Source organism: Micropterus salmoides, unplaced genomic scaffold (genome assembly GCF_014851395.1).
Source record: "Micropterus salmoides isolate LMB-PRFRI ecotype aquatic unplaced genomic scaffold, ASM1485139v1 Ms_hic_scaffold_13, whole genome shotgun sequence".
NCBI lineage: Eukaryota > Metazoa > Chordata > Actinopteri > Centrarchiformes > Centrarchidae > Micropterus > Micropterus salmoides.
The window spans coordinates 27698068-27722407 of NW_024040374.1; the positions used below are offsets into that span (position 1 = coordinate 27698068).

The following is a 24340-nucleotide window of genomic DNA, read 5'->3' on the forward strand; positions in this document are numbered from 1 at the left end:
GAAGTAGGCCAAGCTGAAGACTCAGTTTTATAAGTGAGTGAAAAGGAAATGTCTTGATTATTTAGGAGTACGAGCGTCCACTAAAGGAAGATGCAGGGGTATTGTTTCTGCCAAGCCTTCCTTCTAGCTCTGTTCTGCCATGTCTAAATTCAGTGGCACAGGAGCCTGAATAATTTATTGTTTGAGTGAGCTGTTGGCTTGAGCCTAGTGTGACAGACATGTTTTCTTAAAGAGACGCTCTTGGTGTGTATTAGAACACATTGTGCAAACTCCCACCCTAACTTCATTCAACATGGAAACAATTTTGATTGGAAAAGATTATAAGAATAAAATGGAGAATTTGTTTTTTTTTTTTAAATCTAAAGGTGTCATTGTAACCAGTGTATGGATAATGGCATACAGTAGTTAACCAATAATAAACTAGTCATGTTTTATCCAGTTTTAACTTATTTTAATAGTCTAGCTTTCTGAATTTTATTGCACACTTTACACACACACACACACACACACACACACACATTTCCTATAATGATTCAGGAGTTGCAATCGATCATTTGCGTGTCCAACTAATAGGTCTTCTCCAATGTGGTAGAAGTACTCAGCCTATTCCTGCATTACATATCTATTAGCATAAACATGTACAAAAAGTAAAATTACTCATTATGTAGAATGGCCCATTTCAAAATAATAAATAGTACATAATTGGATAATAACTATGTGTATGCATCACTTTAATGTTGCAGCTGGCAAAGGAAGGGATCGTTTTAACTAGCCTGTTGGGTAGGAGTATTATCTATAACAGCAATGATTACAATACATGACTAATTGTTGATTATAATTTCTGTTAATAATCTGAATTTGTAAGTAACAACAACTAAAGCTTTCAAATCACTTTTGTGGAGTAAAACGTATGATTTGTAGTGTAGTAGAAGTACTAGCCTATAAAATGGAAATATTAAGTAAACTTAAAAATTGTACTCAAGTACAGTACTTGAGTAAATGTAGGGCTACTTGGTTACTTTCCACCACTGGGTATTATCACTTAGCCTCATTATAATTTCTGTCCTATTGTCCTCATAATCAAGGTGTGGGAAAATGTAGCACGTCACTTCCCCGATGCTGTTGGTGAGATAGGCGCCCCCTGGTGGAATGGAAACAAATGGACACTTAAGATCCATTCAAGATAGATGCAAGGTAAAACAACCTTTAACCTTAATTAAAAAGCTACATTAAAGCTCTGTTTGACTCATCAGATCTGTAAGACTGATGGATGGCCACAGCCATTTTATAAAGTCAGCAGAAGTCAGGGAACATGTGTTGGTTAAATGGAGTCTTGACTTAAATTTTAGTTAGTGCTTTGTATTTAATTGTTTTTCCTATGTGAATTCCTGCACATTATCATGTCCAGTCTGACTCATTGGTCTGTCCAAGGTATAATTCCAACAGAAGAGAACTGTGCTGAAGAAACATACCCTATTATTTGGCTAGATTATTAGAGAACAGTTTATTGTAGAGTTCAGTGACAGATTGGAACACCATCATCCTGATCTCAATTTCACCAAAATTTCATGACAAAAGGAAAAATTCATTCAGTGACAGAAGTATTCGGTACAGCACGTAGGTTACTGACATTTCACCATTACATTACTTGCACCGCACAGACCACTTGCACAGTGGTCACCTCAACATCTACCACAGTTTACATCCATCACAGCCACAGGGGATGACTGACTTTGTCTGACCAGCTTAATGAGCGCAAAACATCTGTATGCCCACAACCTTGAACATGGGATGAAAACACAGTTATTTGTAAATTACTGTAAGATGCCCTCCTTTTACTTATATTGCTCGCATGACAAGAACTTAGTTAATAAAACACAATAACCTTCACAGAATAATTAATATGTACAGTGTGAAACTGTGTTGAGAAAGTTTGTTAAAATCACTCTTATCACAGAAATAATATTCTTTGTCCAATTCAAGATCACACCTTTGCATCAGCCTGGATTTGTAGGTTCAAGACTCAAATAGCATTCTGTAAATGACACTTTTGCTATGTAATGAAGAAACTTGTCACTATTATGGACTAATTCAAAAGCATTTATCACTAATACACTATTAAAATAAGTCACTAGAAATATATGTTTATTAGGCTGACATTTAGCAGCACCTTTCAATGGTAACATTACAGTACCAAGTGTACTGTATTTTATTACCTTAATGTATCTGCAGGGATGGACACACAGGTACTGTACATCTGACTTCAATACAGTCTTAGAGCCACTGTTACCCTGCCATACCATGCATAGTGCACAGGATCAATGCCCAGTGTTTCCACATAAAAACGTCGTTAGGGCATTGTTAAGTGTGGTGATTTCTCAGTTCGTATAAATGTTTAACTACTACTACTTGAATGTGAATAACTAATTCACAGCAACTGAGTTGTTATTATGTGTGATTTTAGATGATCAGTGAAAATTTTGGCGCTATTTAACTATTCCCATGGTAACTAATTAGACTACAAGTTTGTCATTTTATTTATTTCCCTTTGTGATATGACTCAATGTTCATTTGCAACTTGACAAGCAGATATTGAAATTTTAATTAGGAAAAGCACTACTTTTGAAATAACTGCGGGAAAATTAACAACCCATGGAGTCCTTTCTCAGAATATAGAGAATCAAATATTAGATTTTACTAATCTTTCCCTTATCCTTTTCATGATATATGACATGGCAAAGAATTATTAATTCTATTTTATTATTGAAGGTAGGTAAGATGCTGAAATGCCGAGCATATTTTTAAATGAAGTTTTAAAAAAACATACTATTACCTGTGTTTTATATTACTCATTGTAAAGTTTCTATTAAGGGAAAAATGATCTCTATGAAGTTACTTTTATGTGCTGAATTTCATGATTGGCATGATTGAAATCCTCCAGATACACAAGTTACAAGTTAATGGGGAAAATGTTACTAGTTAGCTAATACATTTTGGTGTGAAAAACCACTTAAAGGAACAGTTACATATTTGGGGAAATAAGCTTGCTTGTTGTTTTGCCCAGAGTCAAGGATTGATATCAATTTCATCTCTGTGAATCTTGTTCAGAAATAGACCAGGAGAATGTTTAGCGCAGCTTAGCGCTAGGACAGGATGCGAGGGGAAACAGCTTAGAAACAAGTTAGCTTAGGTCTGTCAAATTGGAAAAATGTAGGCTACCTTCCAACAAGTCCAAATATATCTTATTTATACAGGGCATACTGTTTATGAACATGTCATCAAACAGAAATGTGGTTTTACAAGAAGCTTTTTCTTTCACCAAAAACTGCTCTGCCCCTCAACATTCCTGTCCCACAGGCGGCTTGCCTGGTGTATGTATTCACTACCTTGCTGGCTAACAAAATTATCATAGCTTTGTAGTTTTTAGGCATATTTTTTTTTAACTTGCTAGCCATAGCAACTTGGTAGCCATTCCCATATACTTTGTGCTATGAAAGTATTAAAACATACCCATATATACAGTATCTCTGTACAAAATGCACAGAAATGACAATTCATGTCAATGACTGGGTAAGAGCACAAACAAGTGTATCTCCTTTAAGAATGAAAAACACAGGACTCTGTTCACTGGGATGTCATACAGTTATTTTGAAAGGCTTGGCGTATTGTAGGTTCCTTTCCTGGAGTCACTGAGGCACTACTTCCTTCAAAGAAGCAAGGGCTGAATGGATGCGGACATGAAGTCTGTTCTCAAAGTCGTAGCCTGTAAAATCCTCCTAAGGCATCAAATGTAAAATATGTAATCAGTTACTTGTAACATACAATACATGTTTCACATTTTCTGAGAATTTAGATGATTAATGTCTAAATATTTTACCTTAGCTTGAAGTAGCAATGACCTCCCCTTTCCCACTGTCTGGATCACAATACAAAAAATTATATTATAACTGAGCATGTGTTCACATCAGTACAGTCCCCCCCAAAAAAGTGATTTAAAGATCTGAATGCTGTGTGCAACAGACATACCTCCGGTTTTGCAAGGAGTATACATCCAAGCTCATAGACAGCATATGGCTGTACATATGAGTTGATCTGTCGTCCGTACTCATCTCTAGCAGCCAGCTGGAATGCCTGGATCACCGATAAAATGGAAAAAAGAGAGCAAGATCAGTAACATTAAAAGTGTAGATCAACTGCAAAATCATCCTGCACTCAATGTAGAGCGATACCTGCACAGCATCTCTCATATTTCCATGACATTTGTGAATGGCACCAAGAAGGAGGTGTTTCAGGCCTCTGCACGAAGCTTCATCTAAACTCTGTAACACTAAATAAATATAAAGAGCAAATTATCACACAGGGTAAAATGAAATCCACAGAAATCTGCAGCTAATTTTATTATGTTGTTATGGATCATGAAGGTTACATTCACCCTGATTCATTATCTGCAGTTTAGAAGAGGAACAGTTTTGAAGCGCTTTCCACAGATAGAGCACTTCAATTACACCGAGGATGCACAGCTCTCTGGTCGGGGAAGTCTTTCTCAATCTCTCAGCCTGCAGATAGGAATCAGACAGCGAAGGAACACTTATGTGAGACAGTTGTGGTGACTTTTGAAAGAGAGAAAAAGGGTTAAATCTGCAGCAAACCCCACCCTTTTGACAGCAAACTGCTCTATCTGGTTGTTTTTTCTCTTGAACAGCTTCTGCACGTCTTTGAAAACGCCACTTGCTCCATCCAGGTCACCAGAAGCACCCTGACACACTGAGAAAGGACAAAAAAAGACTCCATATAATATAAGGTAGACACATCCCGGCAGTGTTGTTAGCTGTGTGTGACAGGCTTACCTCCGGTCAAGTAGGCATAGTAACACTGCGACCAACGCGACTCATTCTTCAGCCTTTCAAACGACCTGAATGCATCTTCAAAATTCATCTCTATCATGCTGCACCAACCTTATACAAAGACAAGCAGACAGAGTAAAATGAACCCCTCTCTGCACCAAGTGCCAGAATGTCACAACTAACCTGATGAGAAAACACGTACCAATCTCATAGAGACACACATGCTGAATCTCTCTTTGGTCTGATGCAAGCTCTAATGCATCATGGAAACAGGCCAAAGCACTGTTGATATGGCACTGGGGACAGAGAGAGAGAGAGAACACACACACGCCAACTGGTAACGGTAGTTATGTTAGACACACACTACATGCATGTGTTGAATGAGTGTGTGAGGTAAGTAAATGGTGGATCAGATGTTCGTGAGTTAATGAACAATATGACATGCATATTAATTAAATGTGCTTGAACAGAGACTGCTGTACCAGCCAATGGAAGGTTCTACTGTCAAAGACGTCCAATGTCTCTATAATGTTACAGTGCGGCTTATGTGTCATCACCGACCCTGAGCCTGCTGTACATACCTCTAGCCTCTGAACCCGTCCTTTAAAGAACATGAAGAGGGATGAGTTGGGGTAAACCACCGACTTTCTCTGCAGAATAGCTTTGGCCTCCAGCAGCCCCTCATGTGTATCAGAGCCATCCAGAGCAAAGAAAGGCAGCACTACTGTGTGGTACCACAAGAGGGCCAACCTGAGCAGCACAACAGAAATTTTTAATCTAAGGCTCAATGGGAATCTGTATAGAACTGAATGTTTATGAAAGGTGAATATCCAGCTCCAAATGTGACAGAGAAGTTCACTGATATACTATATATACTAATATATACTAATACATACTAATAATGGCAGTACACAATATATTTCAATTCAGAACAAGAAGACATACTTTACTAATCCCTCTAGGGAAAAATAACTTTTTCCACTAGATTTTCACTCTTTTTTATAATTGTTATTATACACACACAGGTCCAAAACACACACACATGCACAAACAGGACCTATACACATGCATTAATGTATGGCAAGATGTCAGTGGAAGGGGCTGCTACGTAGTCAGACGCCCAGAGCAGTTAGGGGTAAAGGACCTTGCTCAAGTGCCCAAGAGGTAAACTGGCCACTACATACAGTCCATAAGCTGGTGCTTTACTCGGACCGCCCATCCTCCAGTTCCCAAGCCAAGTCCCCACGGACTAAGCTGAGCTACTGTCCCCCCAGGTGTTGTTTAAAGAAAAGGGGGGGTGGGGGCATGGACATCTTGGTTCACACACTAATAATGGCTGACCTTTAACCTACCATTAAAAATTTTGTTAACAGTTTGCCAGATCAGGCTAAAAAACAGCCGGTCAAGTTAACCCAGTTGTCATGCATTTGCACTTTAAGGACTTCTCATCCATCCTGGCTTAAACACGGGGACAGAAAGTTCATTTTTACCACAGTAATTAAACAGACCTTGTTGTGAGATTATTTTATAATTGCTGTTTCTGAGGTCAAGGGTGATCGTTTAAGGTCAGCTAGCGTCATAGAGGTTGCTAGGTAGCATATAGTGTACTTCCAGAGCTTTTTTTGCTGACAACACCTGCCTGTCATGACTGAAAATGACGCTGATGAGAGCGGTGAAAGTGAACCAAAACAAGTTGCAGGCTATAACAACAAAACTATGAGCTGAAAGATGCAGAAATGTAGAGCTGGGGGGACCTGCAGAGGTGGGTGATAATTATCTGTGGGGTCATTCATATGAGGGACAACCTTCACAGAGTCACACGTAGTCATTTGATATATTGTATATAAAAAATACTGCTTATAGTTATTTTAAATTCTTAAATTATCTATAGGGATACATCACCTGAACCTCCCTATCCAATGCTATGTCTCACTCCGTAAAAAAAAAGGATACAACCCGACTCACGTAGCTAGTGGCGCCTTCATGTCTTTGCTCTCACTCGCATACATAAGGGAGGACAGGCCCTGAAGACGGTCACCAGGGAAACCCAGTAGATTGATAATCTTGAGCAGGTGTGGTGGTACCATGGAGATGCACAAGTGGAAGAGGCCGTAGCCGAAGCTGACGGAGCCCTTGAGCCGGTCCAGGGCCTCGGGCGTCACTGCGTTCTCCACTGGCACATTGTGGTTGGCGTTGTCTGTCGTGAGGGACTCCTGGTGGACAGAGGACCTCCGCTGACAGGTCTCCTGCAGCTGGCTGATGTCACTGTGGCACTTATTGTACATTTTCCACGCCTTACGAAGAATCCAGCCTCCTTTGATATAAGCTATTTGTGGAAACAAGAAACAAGATACTTTTGATGAGGTTTTGCATGGAGATGCCTCAAGTGGAAGAACGAAACCAAACCAAATGTTTTAATAATTAATAAACAAATGTTTTTTTGCTATCTCCTATGCAGTTATAATGTGAACTCGTCACAAATACGAAGTTTCGAAATTTGATTTGATTACCTGAAAGTTCTTGCTTGACGAAGGAGAGCACGGCGAGGTACACCTGACAGTCAGCGACAATAATCTGTCTCTGTAGGCGGTCCACGACCACAACGCCTGACCTCTGGGAGTCCATCTGTAATACACACATTCAATAAGGAGTATATACATGCACTCTGCAGCTTTCCCCAGAGGCTGGCGGCCAAAGTAACAAGGGGTTTCCTGAATGACCCAGCCCTCACACTCCAGCCTCACTTTGCTGATTACATTTCACGGAAGAACTAATAGAATCTGTGAGTGGGTTTGGCATGATCTCACTGCTGCCTACATCATTAGGCCTGACGCCGAGGATATAAACATTGTTATCGGAACAGTGGCCTGTTCTGGGGACGATATAGGACATGTCAGCAACAATATATGTGTGAAGTGGTGTTATCAGTATCCCTTTATTTCAGCTCTGATCAACTTTGACGGTTGTATTATTATCAGAGTTTAGGTTTTTAGGTCATTTACAGCCATTAAACAGTCCATATCATGTATTTTTTAAATTGTCCATAGTTTTTACTCACACTTTTTTTAATCTTGTTTCTGATTGTCTCTATGACTCCAGCGCTGTCACTCTCACACAGTTTCTCAGTGGTCCTCAAGTCGTCACAGGCCGTCTGCATCTTCTCCTCCTCAAATGTCATCATGGCATTCTGCAATGCAGTGCAGCAAAAAGGTTCTGTTCATAATAGATCTTTTAAAAATCAGTGATATTTAAATGATATATTATTCTAATATCATCATCCTCTTGTTTGACAGAGCAGATCTATGCTTGAGCTGGCTTACAAACAGAAACACCTTGAAATAAGAGGGAAGGAGTGTTATGTAATAGTCTTAAAAAGGACAAAGGGCTCTTTCTGTATAACAATGAATGGAGGAACACAGTGACATCTGTACTGCTGTGCGTTTGTTGTTGGAAATATCCTACACAGCTAACACGATCAGAACATCTTTGTTTTGATGTTGCTGAAACCTCTTAAGATCACCCTAAACCAGTGAGGAAATATTCACACATAAATGAAGTAGGCAGTACAAAATGATAAAAGAGAAAATTTAATGATATTTGAGTGATATTTGAGATGACTTTTGTGGTTTCACGTTGTGATATTTTCTTGTATAACTGAGGCATTATCTCCATTTATGCTGAATTTAATTATCCCTGTGCATGCGCAATGCCCACCATGATGGTCATATGTCACCACCCCCACTGCCTTCAGGGCCATTTAGCAACAGGGGACAGAGGATGACATCATATTTGGCTTCATGGTATGCGTGAGTGTCGTCACAAGGGGCAGTGACAGAGCATGTATGTGTGTTTGTGTGTGTGTGTGACCATGTTGTGCAAAATGTCCCTCTCCCATCGGTGATGGACGCAGTGTAACAGTAATGAGCTTTTCTGCAAGAGCAATACTGTTCTTGAGAGGAAGATGCATCCATTATGTTAATGGGTGGAAAAGCAAGGGAGAGGATGCCAGTGTTGACAACGATGCAACCAATTTGACGGATTGGAATATTTCAGGTTCTTGTTAATGGTTCCTTTCCTTATGAACTGTGGTTGTATGGGCTTCAGTCTAATGCTGCTGCTACATCAGTTATATTAATCACTGTTTTTCTATTCCTAACACTAACTGCCATTTCTTCTGGCATTGTTTTTGGTCATTTTATTACCAGCTGAGAGGAAACTCACCAGGAAACTGACGAAACTGGCCCCAAAGCTCATCAGTGGACTCTGGGTCCTACGGAGAGAACAGCAAGGAGAAAGATGTAGAAACCACATAACAAAACAGAAACAAACATATTTTCTTCCTTAATTACAACAAAATCTCAATCATTTTCTTCTTATAGTTGTCACACACTTCTGTCTCAGCATCCAAAAACCAAAGAGAATGAATCACATGGGTAACTGTGCATGGTAACTTTTCCAGCATAAACTGAGCATGCTCAGGTGCGGGTACAGCTGCAATCCCCATGGTCTAACTACTATCTATTTGCGAATAAATCAGCAAATAAATGCATATTTCACATTTTGGTCACCTAGGTGCATAGTTGTTCATAAAATGTCATCTCTGTTTAATTAAGATGCTACAGTATGTCAGCGGTAAGACAGGTAAGACAGACACCTAGGAGCCCACAGACACACACTCATTTATAAACAGGCTTTAACGTCCATTTAAACAGACAAAACTGTAATTTAATGTTTAATTGTACAGATATATGTGGAATAATGTTTTCACTCTTCGTAAAGTAGGCTATGGTACATTCACTAGATCATGTTTCAGCCACTTGTAACATTTTTCTTGAAGATTATTTTCACTCGCTCATATTACAGACTCCGGCATGCAGCATACTGCAACACATCATTATATAAAGCATCAAATACTTAGGCTACCTGTATCTCCTGAAAAGCTCGTCGCTTTCTTTGAATCCGTTGTTGAGCAGCATGTTAATACCTTGCAGGGCCATCTCAGCATCATCTATGTGCTCTGCCTTCTCCTCTACCTGCTGCTGCTGCTGGGACTGCTCGGGACCCGCCATTGTTTATACCACGGCTCAGTGGCTGCTGGATTAAACCAGTGCGATGGAGAACAAAATGTGAACCTGTTTCTTCTCTGAAACAAACCCGCATTGGTTTATTTCCACTGATATGGGAGACGAATTTAAACTGAGTCGCCTCTGGTCGGCTAAATTAAAAAAAAAAAAAAAAAAAGCTGTGCAGCTTCCGCAGGCTCCAGACGTCTGTGCACCTCACGGATAGGCCACTGATGCCCAGACTGGCTCATTCACACTGCACTCCAGCGATTTACAAGTACTTCTATCATTGTAGGCCTACTTGCAGACAGCAGACGCCTGTACGCTCAGTCAAACGCCAACACGCCGTTATTTGTCACTGAATCTGCCATCCGCCAGTTTTTCACCCTGCAATTCACGTGCAGCAGCATCCGATGCATTACATAACTAGGATCCAGGGTGCTGTGCTGCTCTGCCAGTCCCACGTAATGCGCTCGTCAAACGGCCTGGCGTCATACCCCACAGCGCATCGCCGGGAGGACGGAGGGATGAGGCCCGCTGCTGAGGCGAAGTTGCATCCTGTCCGCCTTCATCCCTCAGACTCCCTCCGCACCCAAAGGGTCCAAGCCCAGCCCTCTCCTCCAAACGTCAGCCAATAGACGCACAGAGTGAGTCGCCTGCAATCATAGTGATGACAGGCAGGCGAGGAGAATCAAGACAGAGCTTGCAGCTTGATTATTAATATTCTGTACCATTGCTCTTTTGCCTGTAGGGCTGCATATATTATGACTATGGTATGATCTACATTTTTCACATTTGAGATATGTGTTATCCTTTCCCCGCCAAAAACGTAGGCTGTTCGTAGCTCCCACGCCCTAGTTATGTTATCAGGCAGAAGAAATAACACAAGTCTATCAAAAAATGTGCAAAAAAAAATCTTAACATGTTTTACATGATTTCTGCGATTTGTGAGGTTGATTCTGCGTGTAAAGTCAGTCTCTCATCCTCATCAAATCTATCACAGTCTCCCCACTGCCAGGTTCAGCTAGCCTATATCATGGGGCAGCAGAGGCTCAGGAGGAGAGTAGTCAGAAGACTAGAAAGGCGCTATAGCCAACAAGCAGGGGCAGACTGGGAAATAAATTAAACCCTGGCACTGTAGCCACGCCTGCCCACCTTACCATGTATCCCCAGGAACACACATTCACTACTTAGGCTACATTTGTTTACAGATGGTGAAATACTATAAACAGTAGGCCTACTGTATATAAGTGCAGCACTTTGTGTTGAAAAGAGCTGGTGACATAAGGTCTGAAAATAGGGGTGTGATGAAAGACTTTGGTCATGAGAACAAGATCAGAAGATATTTTTACACTATTTTGAAGTATTCCATGATAAAATGTTTGAGTGGGGGGTCTGGGGGTCCTGCATTCTGGAGACATTTCCTGCACCACTTTATGGAGTAAATGTCTTTATTTATATGAATGGCAGCACAAAATTCAGCAGGTGACAATTCAAAATATAACAATAAAATGGAATATAATGCAGTAAAATCAGTAGCTTTTTTTTGTTGCTTAAGTAATTTTCTTGGACAATGCACATTTGTTTCTTCTATATTTAAATTGCATGGCATGTTTTGTTATTGTGCAAATAAACAAAGCATTTGCACTTGTGATTTAATTTGGGATTCCAAGCTATTTTTCAGAACATATTTTAACCAATTTCGCTTTCAAAACGTCTTTGGGACATGTCCCCAGCGACCATAGTGTAAATGACACCAATGGTAACAGATTTGTAACATTTTATGTATGTGACTGGCACAAAATGCTCAATAGTTTTTTAAGAGCACACAACAACTTTGCACATGCAGTTAAAACAATAGCTGTCCATCTGTTGTAGAGTCTGTGCTCTCTGTCTGTTTGTCTGCTGTTACTGTCTTTCTCTACTGCAGTCAATTACAACCCGAACTTTTTGTGTGACTGTTTTCTTCCTACCTCTACCACACTCCCTGTCTCTGCTGGGCCTACAGCAGCATCCTTCCTCCCAGCACTAGCCTAAAAGAAGACCAGGGCTCTCTGTCTGTACCGATTCCAGCAACATCCATGAACACGGTAGCCTATAGAACATTGCAGAATATGTTTTCCCACACACTGCTCTCAACATTGGAATACACATGAATAAAAATATTTCTCACTGGCCTACTTAATTCTGCTCTCCTTGCCTTCACTTCTAATATTTTCACACAATAACGGAACATACACCTGCTGCAAACACAGCGGCTTGCCCTACCTCTTTCTTTTTCTCTTTCCCTGTATTTGTCGGCCCTCTTGACTTTCTCCATCAGCAGTGGGCTGTTTTATGAAGTGGCCGAAATGACACAGCACTCGCGATTTTCACCCGCGGGTGCGCTTGGAGGCTTGTTAATGAGGAAGCCAATCGAAACCGAAACCAACATTGTACCTAGTTGCACCTACACCAAAGTGTTCACTGTTGCTTTACCTGGTCCATGCTTATGAAATATCCACCTTCTGAGTCTTATAACGTAATGGAAGATCATTTCTCTCAGTGTTTCTTTCTCAGTGCAAAATGCTTAAATAGGTCGCCAAATATTTTGGGCGGCCCTTAACGTAGGGGAGACCGGGTATGGTTATAACATGGGGAGAGTTGTAACAACACCAATTCCACCAAACAGAGATAAGATAGGAGTTAGGCGATCATTTCAGTATTTACCTACTTCCTCCCAGATCAAGCATGCTGGTTATCAAGTCTGGAAAGAGGTGCATTCAGAATATATAGGAAAAAAATGATTTTGAGGTAAGAAAGTAAATTTGACCAAGACTATTTTTATTTAGTACTATTGCAGATAGAATTGTTTGACTTATATTAGATTGAAATATAGATTCTCAGGCAACATGTGATGCATTTTTTCCTTTCTAATTTCAAACCACTATGGTAATACAGCTAGCTCAACATTGGCTGACAGGGGTGGGGTGGGTTGTATTTTACAGAGTGCCCTTTGCAGTCTGGGCCCACCAAACCTGCACTCCAGGGTTACAAGTATTAATTTGTCAGCACTGTGACCAGTACTTCCCATTCACATGTTGTTCACATGTTGGCGTATGTATCGTCACTTGACCTTTTCCATACTCGGTCTCCAGGGTAGAAAAGTGTATGGGCAGCTTGTGAGAAGAGCCTGTGTGCAAGAAGTGCTGGTATACATACCAGTGATTACTGGCCCACTTCAAGCACTGACTGTGACTCTGAATAAGAATATACACACATTGACACACACACACACACACACACGCACACACACACACACACACACACTAACACACACACACACACACACACACCTCTTTTTAGTTAGACCTAAGTATGTACAGAGATGTTCTTTAATTAATTACATTGTAATAGTATTTAAGTATACTTTTAAGTAAGTTTATTCTATAGATAAATTTACACATACTGTACATGCACGTGAGTCATCAGACAAAGTCCGTTACAGCAAGAGAGAAACATTGTTCTTTTATATAATTACCTGTTTTGGAAGCATATCATATAGTGTGACATCTATTTTTGATTCTTTTGTGTGATTGTTACAACCTACACCGCTATTGGGGTAGGTTGTAACAAGGGAACACATTGCATTTGACATCAACTCACAAGGTCTGTAATATTCTTGTAGAGGATTGAATTGGTGCCATTTGTAGTGAACAAATGTCGATACTTTGTATAAAAATTTGAGAACTCTAGCTACAAAATTCAGCGAGTTACCCCGAAACAAATAGTCCAGCCCCTCTGGCATATGCCAGAATTGCCAGGTGGCCAATCCGCCCCTGCCTACAAGTATACAAGTTCATTTACCATCTATCAGGTTCCATTTGTGCCAAAATTATGTCACATCGCTATGTTGACTGAACATGTTACAAAACGTGTCTATGCCTATTCAACTTTTTTTCAACTGTACTGCAGTTGTGAGAAAACTATTTTGACAATTGTCTATGTGGATTGCTCACCTGACAAAACATTTGTCTACTTCAACTTTAAACTGTGGGCTACCATGGAGGATATTTTTGGTCATAATTCAAACTAAAAGTCCAAATCGAAATGAAAATAATCATGGCAATTGGGATTTGGGATTTAGGAATGTGCGTTTGGGATTTAGGATTGCACATTTGACATTTTGAATTGGGCATTGAGGATTTAGGATTGGCTATTTGGTATTCAGGATTGGACATTTGGCATTTAAGATTTAGGATTGGGCACTGTTGATGTTTGATGCTAGCATCACTGACTGTGGTGACTTGGCTTCTGTCAGCTGATCTTCTGCTAGTCATGTGTGGTCTGCAGCATTGCGTCACTAGCATAACAGTAACGGTCTTCTGTGCAGATTAAACAACTACAGTACTGTACTCCCCCGATTAAAAAAAGCTTGCACATTTTGTTGTCATCTGAGTCATCCTAACCTTCAAGTATTAATAGACCTGAGTACACAGCAACAGGGAAACATGGTCATGTAGCAAAGTCAAATCACATTTATTTGTCACTTCACTGTATACAAAGTATATAAAGGCAAGTGAAAGTTTTGGGTGCTTGCTCCACAACAATGTATCTGTATAGGACACAGACATACCACACATAACACATAACCAATACAGTGTAGTTTAAAAGTGTAATATAATACTTTGAGGTTAACACACGCTCCACTGACTTGCCCTCCTCCCTGCAGAGATGTTTCACCTGGAAATCAATGAACACTTGGGGTCACAGCTTTGGATCAGCTGTCTGTAGTGTTGTAGTACTCGAGACCGGTCTTGAGACTGGTCTTAAGACCCCTTTTTGATGGTCTCGTCTCGGACTCGACTGCAGTTGTACTCAATCTTGTCTCGGTCTTGGACATTGAGGACTCTGATTTTATTTTAAGACCAGTCAAGACCATAATTTTGGGAATATCAATAAATGGTTTATTAACATCCTAACTTTGATTGTATGTATAACATATTTCTTCAAATGCAACCAATAACACTAATTAAAAAATGTGTTGTTACCATTAATGACCTCCCATCCCATCTCCCCGTGATGTTAAGCATGGAAAAGGAGCGTTGAATTAAGATACTTATGTTGACATTCAGCTCTTAGTGTTTGTATGTGGGTGTTTTAATGGGAATGTGGATCTTTCAGATCAATTTGAGAAGTACCTATGATCCCGTACCACATTTTATTGTGTGTCATGTAATGTAGGGAACTAGTCTTGGTCTTGACTCGGGCTCGCGCTCCATAGGTCTTGGACTCGACTTGTCTCAGCCTCTAAAAGTCTTGGTCTTGTCTCCGTCTTGATAAACTCTGGTCTTGGTCTTGACTTGGTCTTGGCTACAACACTAGCTTGGTCTTGGCTACACAATGGAAGCTGGAAGTTAGAGCTACAGCTGATTCTGTAACCCCTGGACTCACTAGACTCACCATCTTAAATCTATGTAAACTTTTTTGTTCAAACCCTGTTAACGTCAGGGTTGATCCTTCCATGCTTGATTGTTTACCGTTCTTCTTATATGATTTGACTGTTGGATAGCCCAAACGCGCCTCAAAAACTGTGGGTATTCAGCCATACATGCGAAAACGAAAGGCGGACAGGCAAAAGCAGAAGTGAAAGTGTAAAAACTCAAAATAAAAGTAGGCTTATGTAACGTGTATAGTTAACTAAAACTAATCTAAAACTAGGTGTGAATATATCATACAGTTAACTCCTTAAACACTGCTCACACAGTGGGCTATAGCCTAAAGCACAGTAGTAAATCATTCTTAAGACCGATATCCAGCATTATGAAATTTCTGATGTGTTTGCTGACAGAGCTGTTAAGCTGACAGAGTAAGCTAAACTCAGAGTGAATGATGATGATGATGATGATACAGTGATGAAGGTGCAGTGTAAAGACAGGGAGCACCTGCTGCTATGACATGGTTGCAACAGGTGTCCAATAAATGCAAAGCAAATATCTCTACTTTTCAGTTGTCCTTTATTTATTCCCACATGATCAACATATGCTCATTTTTCCATATAGGTCTGGTTCTGAAATGATATAAAATATGCATGTAAATAAATATAGCCTATGTTGTAGCTACATAGGTTGCAAATAAACCATAAACTAAATATCAAACGAAATGAACCGCAATAAATACATCTTTATTAATAACCTGGATAGCCTAATTGTTTGTACTATGTAAACTAGTTTACTACTTTACAAAAATACAAACCAGCCATAGGCTTAGTTTAAATCATAGACTGGATAAAAAAAACAAGAATTAAAAACTGTGTGAAAAGATTTAAATACACTCATACTACCATCTACTGGTAAAGAGATGAAACAGCGTGATGTGGATTCTGCGTTCACTCAAGCAACAGAGCATCATGGTGGAAACCAAATTAAACGTCAGTGCTAACAGTAATATCTTTGCATATACAATAATAACTTAGGTTTAGCTATATTACGAATACTATTGCACCAAACAATGCGCTAACATACTTCCATCGGTCCAGGTTTATCTATTTTAATTCTGTTCCCACGTTTCCCTGGTATAGGCTAGTGCTTGCATATTGGCTATTCTACACTCTTTGCTTTTATTTTGGTATATTCACACTGTTTTTGGTTTTTCTTAAAGCATGTCTCAGTAACAGAAAAAAACATGAGGCCTGTACTACGAAGGGAGTTCAACCTACTCAGAGTTAACTCAGGGTTATCAGGAAAACTCAGGGTTGACAAACTCTGACCGCCTACACTGGAGTTAAACGGTACTACACGGTGGATAAGATGTTGGTTGGTTGAATCGTTGTTAACTTAATTGGAGTTGGTGCGTGTTCGCATAAAAGGGGCGTGTTCGGCCGTGCAGGCAGAGTTTTTTTCGCAACGGCGCATGCTCCGTCTTTCTCCAAATTATGAACGTAAAGACAAGTTAATGGCTAATCTAATATCGTGGCGGACGATAAAGCCAGCCAGGGAGGCTTGTCGGCGTCGCACTGAGTAAATTTGTAGCCTAATTATCTTAACAGTGTTTTTATTGTAGTTCAAATCTCTATGTTTTTATGTGCTCTTCTTTTATGTGTAATATGGTAAAGGTCCAACTGCACGTAAAATCCACCGTACTAAAAAAAAAGGAGCCAGCGGAGACAAAATTTAATTTCCACGATTAATCTGCAGGTAAAAAACTTGAATATTCTCTGACAATATAGTCACGCATTTATGAGAGAAACACACATCTGCCGTGTAGTATGCATTCTTTGGAAAGTTATATTAAACTTTGCAATCGGATTTAGCAGTGAGGAAATACTGGTGAGTTTATCCCACAATCACTATCATGCACCTTAGAGACTTTGCCGTGGATTGGGCAGATTCAGAAGAAAACACCAGAGTGATTCTCGATTTTTTGTGACATTAATTTCAGGGAATTTCCGATTTTTCTTCTTGTAGGCTAAATTTCACACTCATCTAGGAATTTTTTTCTCGGTTTATTAACCCCCACCCTGGCTCCCTATTTTTTGAACACGTAAAATAATCTAAATATGTGAAATCACTTAGGAGAATTCAATTATAGACGACAGATGGGCTACATCTAAGAAACTATCCCGTTAACATATTTTATCAAGTGGTGTGTAAATAACCTACTTGTCATCCTTAACACTGAGTACAGATGTGGTGTGTAGTCCACGTACAGGGTAAGTTCGAGATAACCACGAACAAAACCTTAGAGATGCAGCGTAAATTGCCATGAGAACAGACCTCGGGTAACACCTAACCACACCTTTCGTAATACGGGTTAACCGGAAAGTTGCACCCGACGTCACGAAGTTACTCCTGAAGGTAGGCCTACCTGGATAAGCCAGTTACCCCGCTTCGTAGTGCAGGCCGGTATTTCCGCTTCTTTCTTTTTTGGTTCAAAAGCAAAAATACACAAATGATCAAAACGCACACGGACCCTGGAGCGCAAGACATATGTGCAAGCAACAATATATCTGAGTGCAAGTCATTTTGAGCGGAGGCAGAGCAATTCTAAGCGCGAGCAGGGGCTATTTGAGTGCGAGGGCAGGGTTTTGAGGGAACGCTCAGGGGTGGTGCGACAGAGCTAGTGTAGAAGCAGAGTTAGGAGAGTCTGCAGCCTACTCTCTTAAATCTTAATAAAGAAAGACATGGAGCTCGGATCACAGGTTAGTGCTGTGCGGAGTAAAAGGGTACTGGTTGGTGATGAAGTCCGTCCGGCTGTTATCGTAATAAAGGACGGGAAAATCCACCAAATACTCTCAGACAAGGACGTTTCTGGGGACGGTGACTGTCAGGTAAGCTGGCTCTCATTGACCCCAGTTTCAGGAGAATCCTCCTAGTAGAGTGCAACAATTAAATATACGTTTATAAGTTCATATGCATGGATTTAACAATCGATTTGCACTTGGTGTTATTCTGTATGTAACCCAATGTTGGCAGGTGTTGGATGTGGGTGACAGTGTGGTGATGCCAGGTATTGTAGATTGCCATGTTCATGTGAATGAACCAGGACGCACCTCCTGGGAGGGCTTCTGGACCGCCACCAGGGCTGCTGCAGCTGGAGGGGTGACTACTGTCGTGGATATGCCGCTGTAAGTTGGATACTCCCCCCTCCCCAAATTAATCAATACCCACTGTTGGACAGGTCACTGGTGGAAGGTGAAGGTAGCAGGGTAAAGATTGTGAAATAACTGTGTAAGTAATTAGGCCTGATAATATAAAGAAAGTAGTTCATACTGTGTATCTGAGAATTACATTTGTTTTATTTAGTTTTTTTTTATTTCAAATATAAGATGCATATTGAATGAGTTTGGTGTAACTGACCAAGAGTACAACTAGAAATATTAGTTATTTATTTAAATAAATAAATAAATATTTATTTGACCAGTTGAGTATAAGATAACATGTGGACTGAGATGTGGACTTGCATAATGTTTTCCTTTATAACAGTATTTCTTTTCTTATTTCCAGTGTATTACTCTTGTAAAGCACGTTTTGACCATGATGAAGTTGCTATATTAAATACACCTTACTTACTTACTTATTCTCTCTCTAAAGCATTTTCATTCATTCTCATGGTCAGATTATGACATACAATGCAACTATCACTAGTATATCAGTAATATTAGTAATTGTATTATTAGTGTACTAGTATATTAATAAAACTACATGACCTAACCACACTTCTGTTTTCATCAAGCTAATGTGTGTTTGTTGCTTTCGTTGCTTTAGCTCTCAGCCTTTAGCCTAGCTAGTACGGCTGGTCAGTTGGCAGGCAACATGAAAGGTTGATATTTAGGACTAAATAGAGTGCTGAATACATTTAGATAAAGATTTAAAACAAACTATTGCTGAATTTCTCCCAAGAACAAAAAAAATGTTCAGCTGTAATGGAGAAAATTAAAGGCTTGTTTTCCAAAAAATCCTAAAGGCTGAGATGACCTCTCCCCATGGAGTATTACAATGAGACTAAGATCAACTTAACCGCAAGATGCTTTTGACAAACAGCGCCAAGGGAAATAGCAGTTTGGAGACATTAGATTTTAAGTTTTCAGCAGTAATTTTAGGGTGTTTATTTGTTGTTGTTGAAATTCCCACAGAAATAGCATCCCTCCAACTACCACACTTGGTAATTTTTGCGAGAAGCTGCAGGTGGCGACAGGGAAGTGTTTTGTGGACATAGCCTTCTGGGGAGGTGTGATTCCTGGCAATCAGGTAAAGTGGAACAGCTTGGACAAAATGAATACATTGTCAGCCAGGCTGTGAACTAATGAAACTATTACCACAGCAAACACAAACAACAGATGTCTCCATATAGCTAGAACTTCGGCCCATGATCCAAGCTGGAGTGGCTGGTTTCAAGTGTTTCCTCATCCATAGTGGGGTAGAGGAGTTCCCCCATGTGACTGACTATGATCTACACACGGCCATGAAGCAGCTGCAAGGCACTGCAAGTGTGCTGCTGGTAACTCACCAACTGCAGCATCCTCCATAACATTTGTGATTATTAAATCCACATCCCCATATAATTTAATAATAACACCTTCTGCTTTGTCTTCTTTAGTTTCATGCAGAGAGGGATGTTCCACAGACCACAGAGGAGAATGGCGGTAACAATAATTTTACAGCGTACAATAGATCATCTTAATCTTGAAACAAGAAGATTTGTTTTGGAAAATGATGTTCCTCTCTGTAAGTTTTCAGTTCACCCAAATCACAAAATAAATGTTTTCGCTTAGCCCGGATGGTATCTAGTTTCCACTATTTTCCAGTTCAGTTCTCACTATATCATTAAAAATTGTTACCAATAAAAGCTGGTGTTACTTTTCATTGGTGGCAACAGTGGAGATCATAAAAAACAGTCTGCACTTAGGGAAAGTTGTAATTGCAAATGTCTTTTTTTTGTGATTTGGGTTAACTGACCCTTTAAATTTGTCAGGATTGGGTTCAGAAAATTGTTTAACTTAATGTTTACAACCAAGAAGTAGCAACATTCAAGCTATATCTGCTAATTTGATATTCAAAAACCAAAGTTCATTTTAACACAGTATTGATATTACTCTGATATTCTGCCCTCCTCTGGTTTGTATAAACTCCATGAAACTGTGAGGCTGAGGTAAATTGTTGTCCAAAAACAATTTGTTTTCAGTAACATATACATACCTCTGCCTACAACCCTTCCCATGTTAGACCCTACTCAGTACTCCACCTTTCTGCAGTCAAGGCCAGATGTTATGGAGATGGAGGCAATTCGCACAGTCACCCAACTCTGCCTCCAGTACCAGTAAGAACATCAGCGTTGTAACAAATAACCATAATACAGCATAATTCTGATAAGGATTTGGTTTGTGCTTGTAGCCTTGATGCCACAGTCAGTTAACTCTCTCTGCTCCAGGGTGCGGTGCCATATAGTTCACTTGTCCTCTGCAAAGCCAATGAAACTGATCCAGGAAGCACGGCAGGCCGGAGCCCCCTTGACAGTGGAGACTACCCACCACTACCTCTGCCTGTGTGCAGAGAACATACCTGCAGGGGCCACACAGTTCAAGTGCTGCCCCCCCATCAGAGGATCTATTAACCAGGCAAACAGAATACGCTGACTATTTTCAGTTTGAGCCTCAACATAAAACTGCGTTGCATTTGCTTTATTATTCTTTGATAACAAGTAGGTTGGTTTTGTCCCCACAGGAGCAGTTATGGTCTGCACTGAAAGCTGGGCATATTGACATGGTGGTGTCTGATCATTCCCCCTGCACCCCTGATCTAAAGAAACTGGATAGTGGAGACTTCACTCAGGCTTGGGGAGGAATTTCATCTCTACAGTTTGGTAACTACAGACTAGTGACATACTTCATTTCTATCCAGTGGAGCAACGATCAAAACTGTAGTCATAGCACGACTGCTAATGCAAAACGCAATGCAACATAACATCATGTTGTGTCGCGACCTGTTGTGTCTGCCATTTTCCAGGATGTCCAATTCCCATATTCATTCATGACAATTCCCTGAAGGTCCCAGAGTGCATTGTAAAAACTATGGTCCATGACTGGGAGTGTTACCAAAATTCTGCATACTTGTCATATGTTAGACTATAAATAAAGCAGCTAAATGGTAAAAAACATTGCATTGAATAAGTGTCAGCAAAATGATACCAAAATGGCTACATAGCCAACATCTTTGGCAGGTAAAAAAAATAAAAGCTAGAGCTACAATATCAATATTTTTAACAATTTTGTTATTTTTAACAAAGTCCCTCTCGCTCTTCAGCTTTTAAGCCTCTTTCAGCTCATTGTTTTGGTTTGACGGCCCACAATTGTACAGTTTTGGTCCACTCTTCTTCTTCTCATCAACCACATTTCCAGCCAGCTGTTGTCAGCTAAGAGCTCTGATAAACCGAAAGTTAACAACTACCTGTGAACATGGTGGAGCATTTAGCACCCAAAGAAATATATTTCCTTCAAAAATTGATGTAGACCACACCAGCGCTAAAAGAAGAGTAAATATTGTACTTACATTCACCAGGTGGCCAGACTCCTCCACAGAATTCAAATGAATGCTGAAGTTTTTGTCCGCTGGATTGGGGGGCGTAAATAGACAAATGTTTGCAAACATGTTCGCCATATCAGTGTTATAAGGCAATAATGTTGTGTTTACACCTAGTTGTGCTGCCACTCAGAGTTTGCTTATGACAATGGCTTATAACAGCCATTGTTATTCCTGCAAATGCTAAGCAGTGTATAAACATTTATTTTTATAACTTTTATAACTTCATTTTTCATGACATTGTAGCCCACCATCAGGAGTTGTTTGATGTGATGTTATCTTTCTCTGTCCCAAAATTGTGTCACAGGTGATGTGTCCCCATATTCATTGAATCTGTAATTGGTGCCCTGATTTAATTCACTCAATGATTAATTTTACTGGGGAGGGATTTGAGACAGTTCACTAAATTGAACATGTCAGGTGACACATACTATACCACTTATCATAGATACTTTTCCTAATGAGTGTTTTAATTTCTAAATATAAAACTTTTTGCTATGAATCGGAAAATGCACCAGCATCACTGTAAAGTTTACATGGGTGCTGCAGAGTCACAGTGGTTTTCATATTATTCACTGTGTAGAGCAGCTCTGGGATTTGTCTTTATATAAAAGATCCCCTGGCTAACACACTCAACTTAAACCTGGCCTGTGCAATATCACAGGGATTGTATATGCACATTTTCCCTTACATTGGACTGGCTGTTCCCTCTTTCTACCCGTAATCCTTCTGACAGTCACCCACACTGGGCAAAGTTCACAGGGAGGTAAACAAGAGCGGGGTGCCAGACAGAACAATCATTTACTGTTCAGACACAGTGAGAGAGTGGTCAAAGTCTGACACCAGGAAGACTCTGACACTAATCCACAAAGTTTAATACTTAACCTCAATGAGATTGTGACACTTTCTGCCATGACTGCACTTTTACAAAAGAGACAAACTCTGAAAAACCTAAATATTTGATGGTGTTAACTAAGTTCTCTATATTTAATTATATACAGGTTTGCCGCTGTTCTGGACTTCAGCCAGTAAGAGAGGCTTTCAGCTGTCTGATGTGGTGAGACTCCTCAGCCAGAAAACAGCCCAGCTGTGTAGCCTTGACAACCAGAAGGGCAGCCTTGCTCCCGGCTATGATGCTGACTTGGCCATATGGGACCCAGAGAGAGAATTTGAAGTTAGTATAAAGAAATCTACTTAAATATGTAGGGCCTTTTCAACAAAGAAAAGCTATACACTTGCATTGTATTAAGCTTCATTTCATTTTCTGTCATGCAGATTAAAGCAGCAAGCGTATATCATAAAAACAAGGTAAACCACATTAAGTGAACAAATGGTGTAATTTAAGGAGCACATTTTTTGAGTGCGCTTATAATCCTGTGTGTGTGTCTGTGTGTGTGTACAGCTAACTCCTTACCTCGGCGTCACACTGCAAGGAGTGGTGTGTGCCACCATTGTCAGGGGGCGGCTGGTGTACAGAGAAGGCTCCTTCTGCCCCGAGCCTCTGGGGAAGCATCTCCTCATCCCTCAGAAGAAAATGTGAAACTATATGAAATAATGACAGCAAGTTGTAATAAACCTCAACAAAGAGTTATTGTGTTGTTGATAAGAGTACACCGGGTTGTTCATTTCTTTCACATCTAATACATGCTTTTATATTTTATTATCTTAGAATAGTGTCAGAAATTGAATTTAAGGGCCAATAACCAACCAAAACATTGAAATAGAAAGCTGGCAACAAGTTTCCAGTTGATCAAAGCTACAGAAACTGTAGAGAAAGAAGACGTTAAGAAAGTGTTTATGGACATGATAAGCCAATTCTATCGTGGCCGATGTGATGAAAACAGAAACAGAAATAAATTAAATCGATGAATTGTATTATTTTGTTATGAATACCACTGTTCCCTGCCAGCATGTGCTTACAGCAAGATCCAGAATGCCACATTTATAAATAATACTAAATAGAGTCCAAAGATTTGTTTTAAATTTGAATACTGTAGATATCCTAATAAATACTACTCAAAATTGTTCCTTCATTTTCAGGTGTCTGAGACAAAGTTAAAACCCTTCAAATCTCATGCACATCAGAATTAAAAGTATTTAAAAAATATAAAATAAATAGCTCTCACTTTCTGCTTCTTCCAAATCACACAGCCCACGCAGTCTGTGTTCTAATTTTTTTTTGTAAGTTTTTTCTTTGGCTTCTAGATAAGTGTGCTTTAACATGATGAGATACAACATATGATTCAGATCCATAGCAGCCTCCTCCAAGATTGAATAATAAATCCAGTTCTGAATCTTTTGGGGAGTCTACACAATGAGATTATCCTTTTTTATCTGCCTTTATTCTCTTATTATCACCAAAAGGGAGAATTCTGCC

General features: G+C 39.9%; 2 protein-coding genes and 1 long non-coding RNA gene across 5 annotated transcripts; 1 reads left to right on the plus strand and 2 right to left on the minus strand.

Annotated features, from left to right (window-relative positions):
* Positions 1 to 1485: 1485 nt before the first annotated feature.
* On the minus strand, positions 1486 to 22966 carry LOC119901181 (tetratricopeptide repeat protein 39C). 3 transcript variants are annotated; one of them, XM_038716727.1, is made up of 15 exons: positions 21934 to 22966; positions 9768 to 10563; positions 9066 to 9114; positions 7903 to 8031; positions 7355 to 7469; positions 6810 to 7170; positions 5426 to 5594; positions 5047 to 5140; positions 4848 to 4955; positions 4655 to 4764; positions 4433 to 4556; positions 4230 to 4327; positions 4027 to 4131; positions 3878 to 3916; positions 1486 to 3776 (listed from the first exon to the last, which is right to left on the minus strand). In XM_038716727.1, exons 2-15 carry the CDS (start codon positions 9911 to 9913, stop codon positions 3687 to 3689), a joined length of 1737 nt encoding a protein of 578 aa, XP_038572655.1. In that variant the 5' UTR covers positions 9914 to 10563; positions 21934 to 22966; the 3' UTR covers positions 1486 to 3686. The 3 variants fall into 3 exon arrangements, with proteins under 3 accessions (XP_038572655.1, XP_038572656.1, XP_038572657.1); XM_038716728.1 differs by lacking the exon at positions 9768 to 10563; XM_038716729.1 differs by lacking the exons at positions 9768 to 10563; positions 21934 to 22966 and adding an exon at positions 12386 to 12545.
* Positions 15885 to 16670, minus strand: LOC119901184. Its single transcript, XR_005444145.1, has 2 exons — positions 16114 to 16670; positions 15885 to 16081 (listed from the first exon to the last, which is right to left on the minus strand). It is a non-coding gene; the product is annotated as an uncharacterized LOC119901184 (long non-coding RNA).
* zgc:103559 lies at positions 17620 to 23574 on the plus strand. The gene is made up of 11 exons (XM_038716731.1): positions 17620 to 18215; positions 18361 to 18512; positions 19521 to 19635; positions 19739 to 19885; positions 19985 to 20030; positions 20611 to 20704; positions 20816 to 21002; positions 21109 to 21247; positions 22965 to 23137; positions 23239 to 23271; positions 23366 to 23574. The coding sequence occupies exons 1-11, from the start codon at positions 18069 to 18071 to the stop codon at positions 23501 to 23503; spliced, it is 1371 nt and encodes a 456-aa protein (XP_038572659.1). The 5' UTR covers positions 17620 to 18068; the 3' UTR covers positions 23504 to 23574.
* Positions 23575 to 24340: the final 766 nt, after the last annotated feature.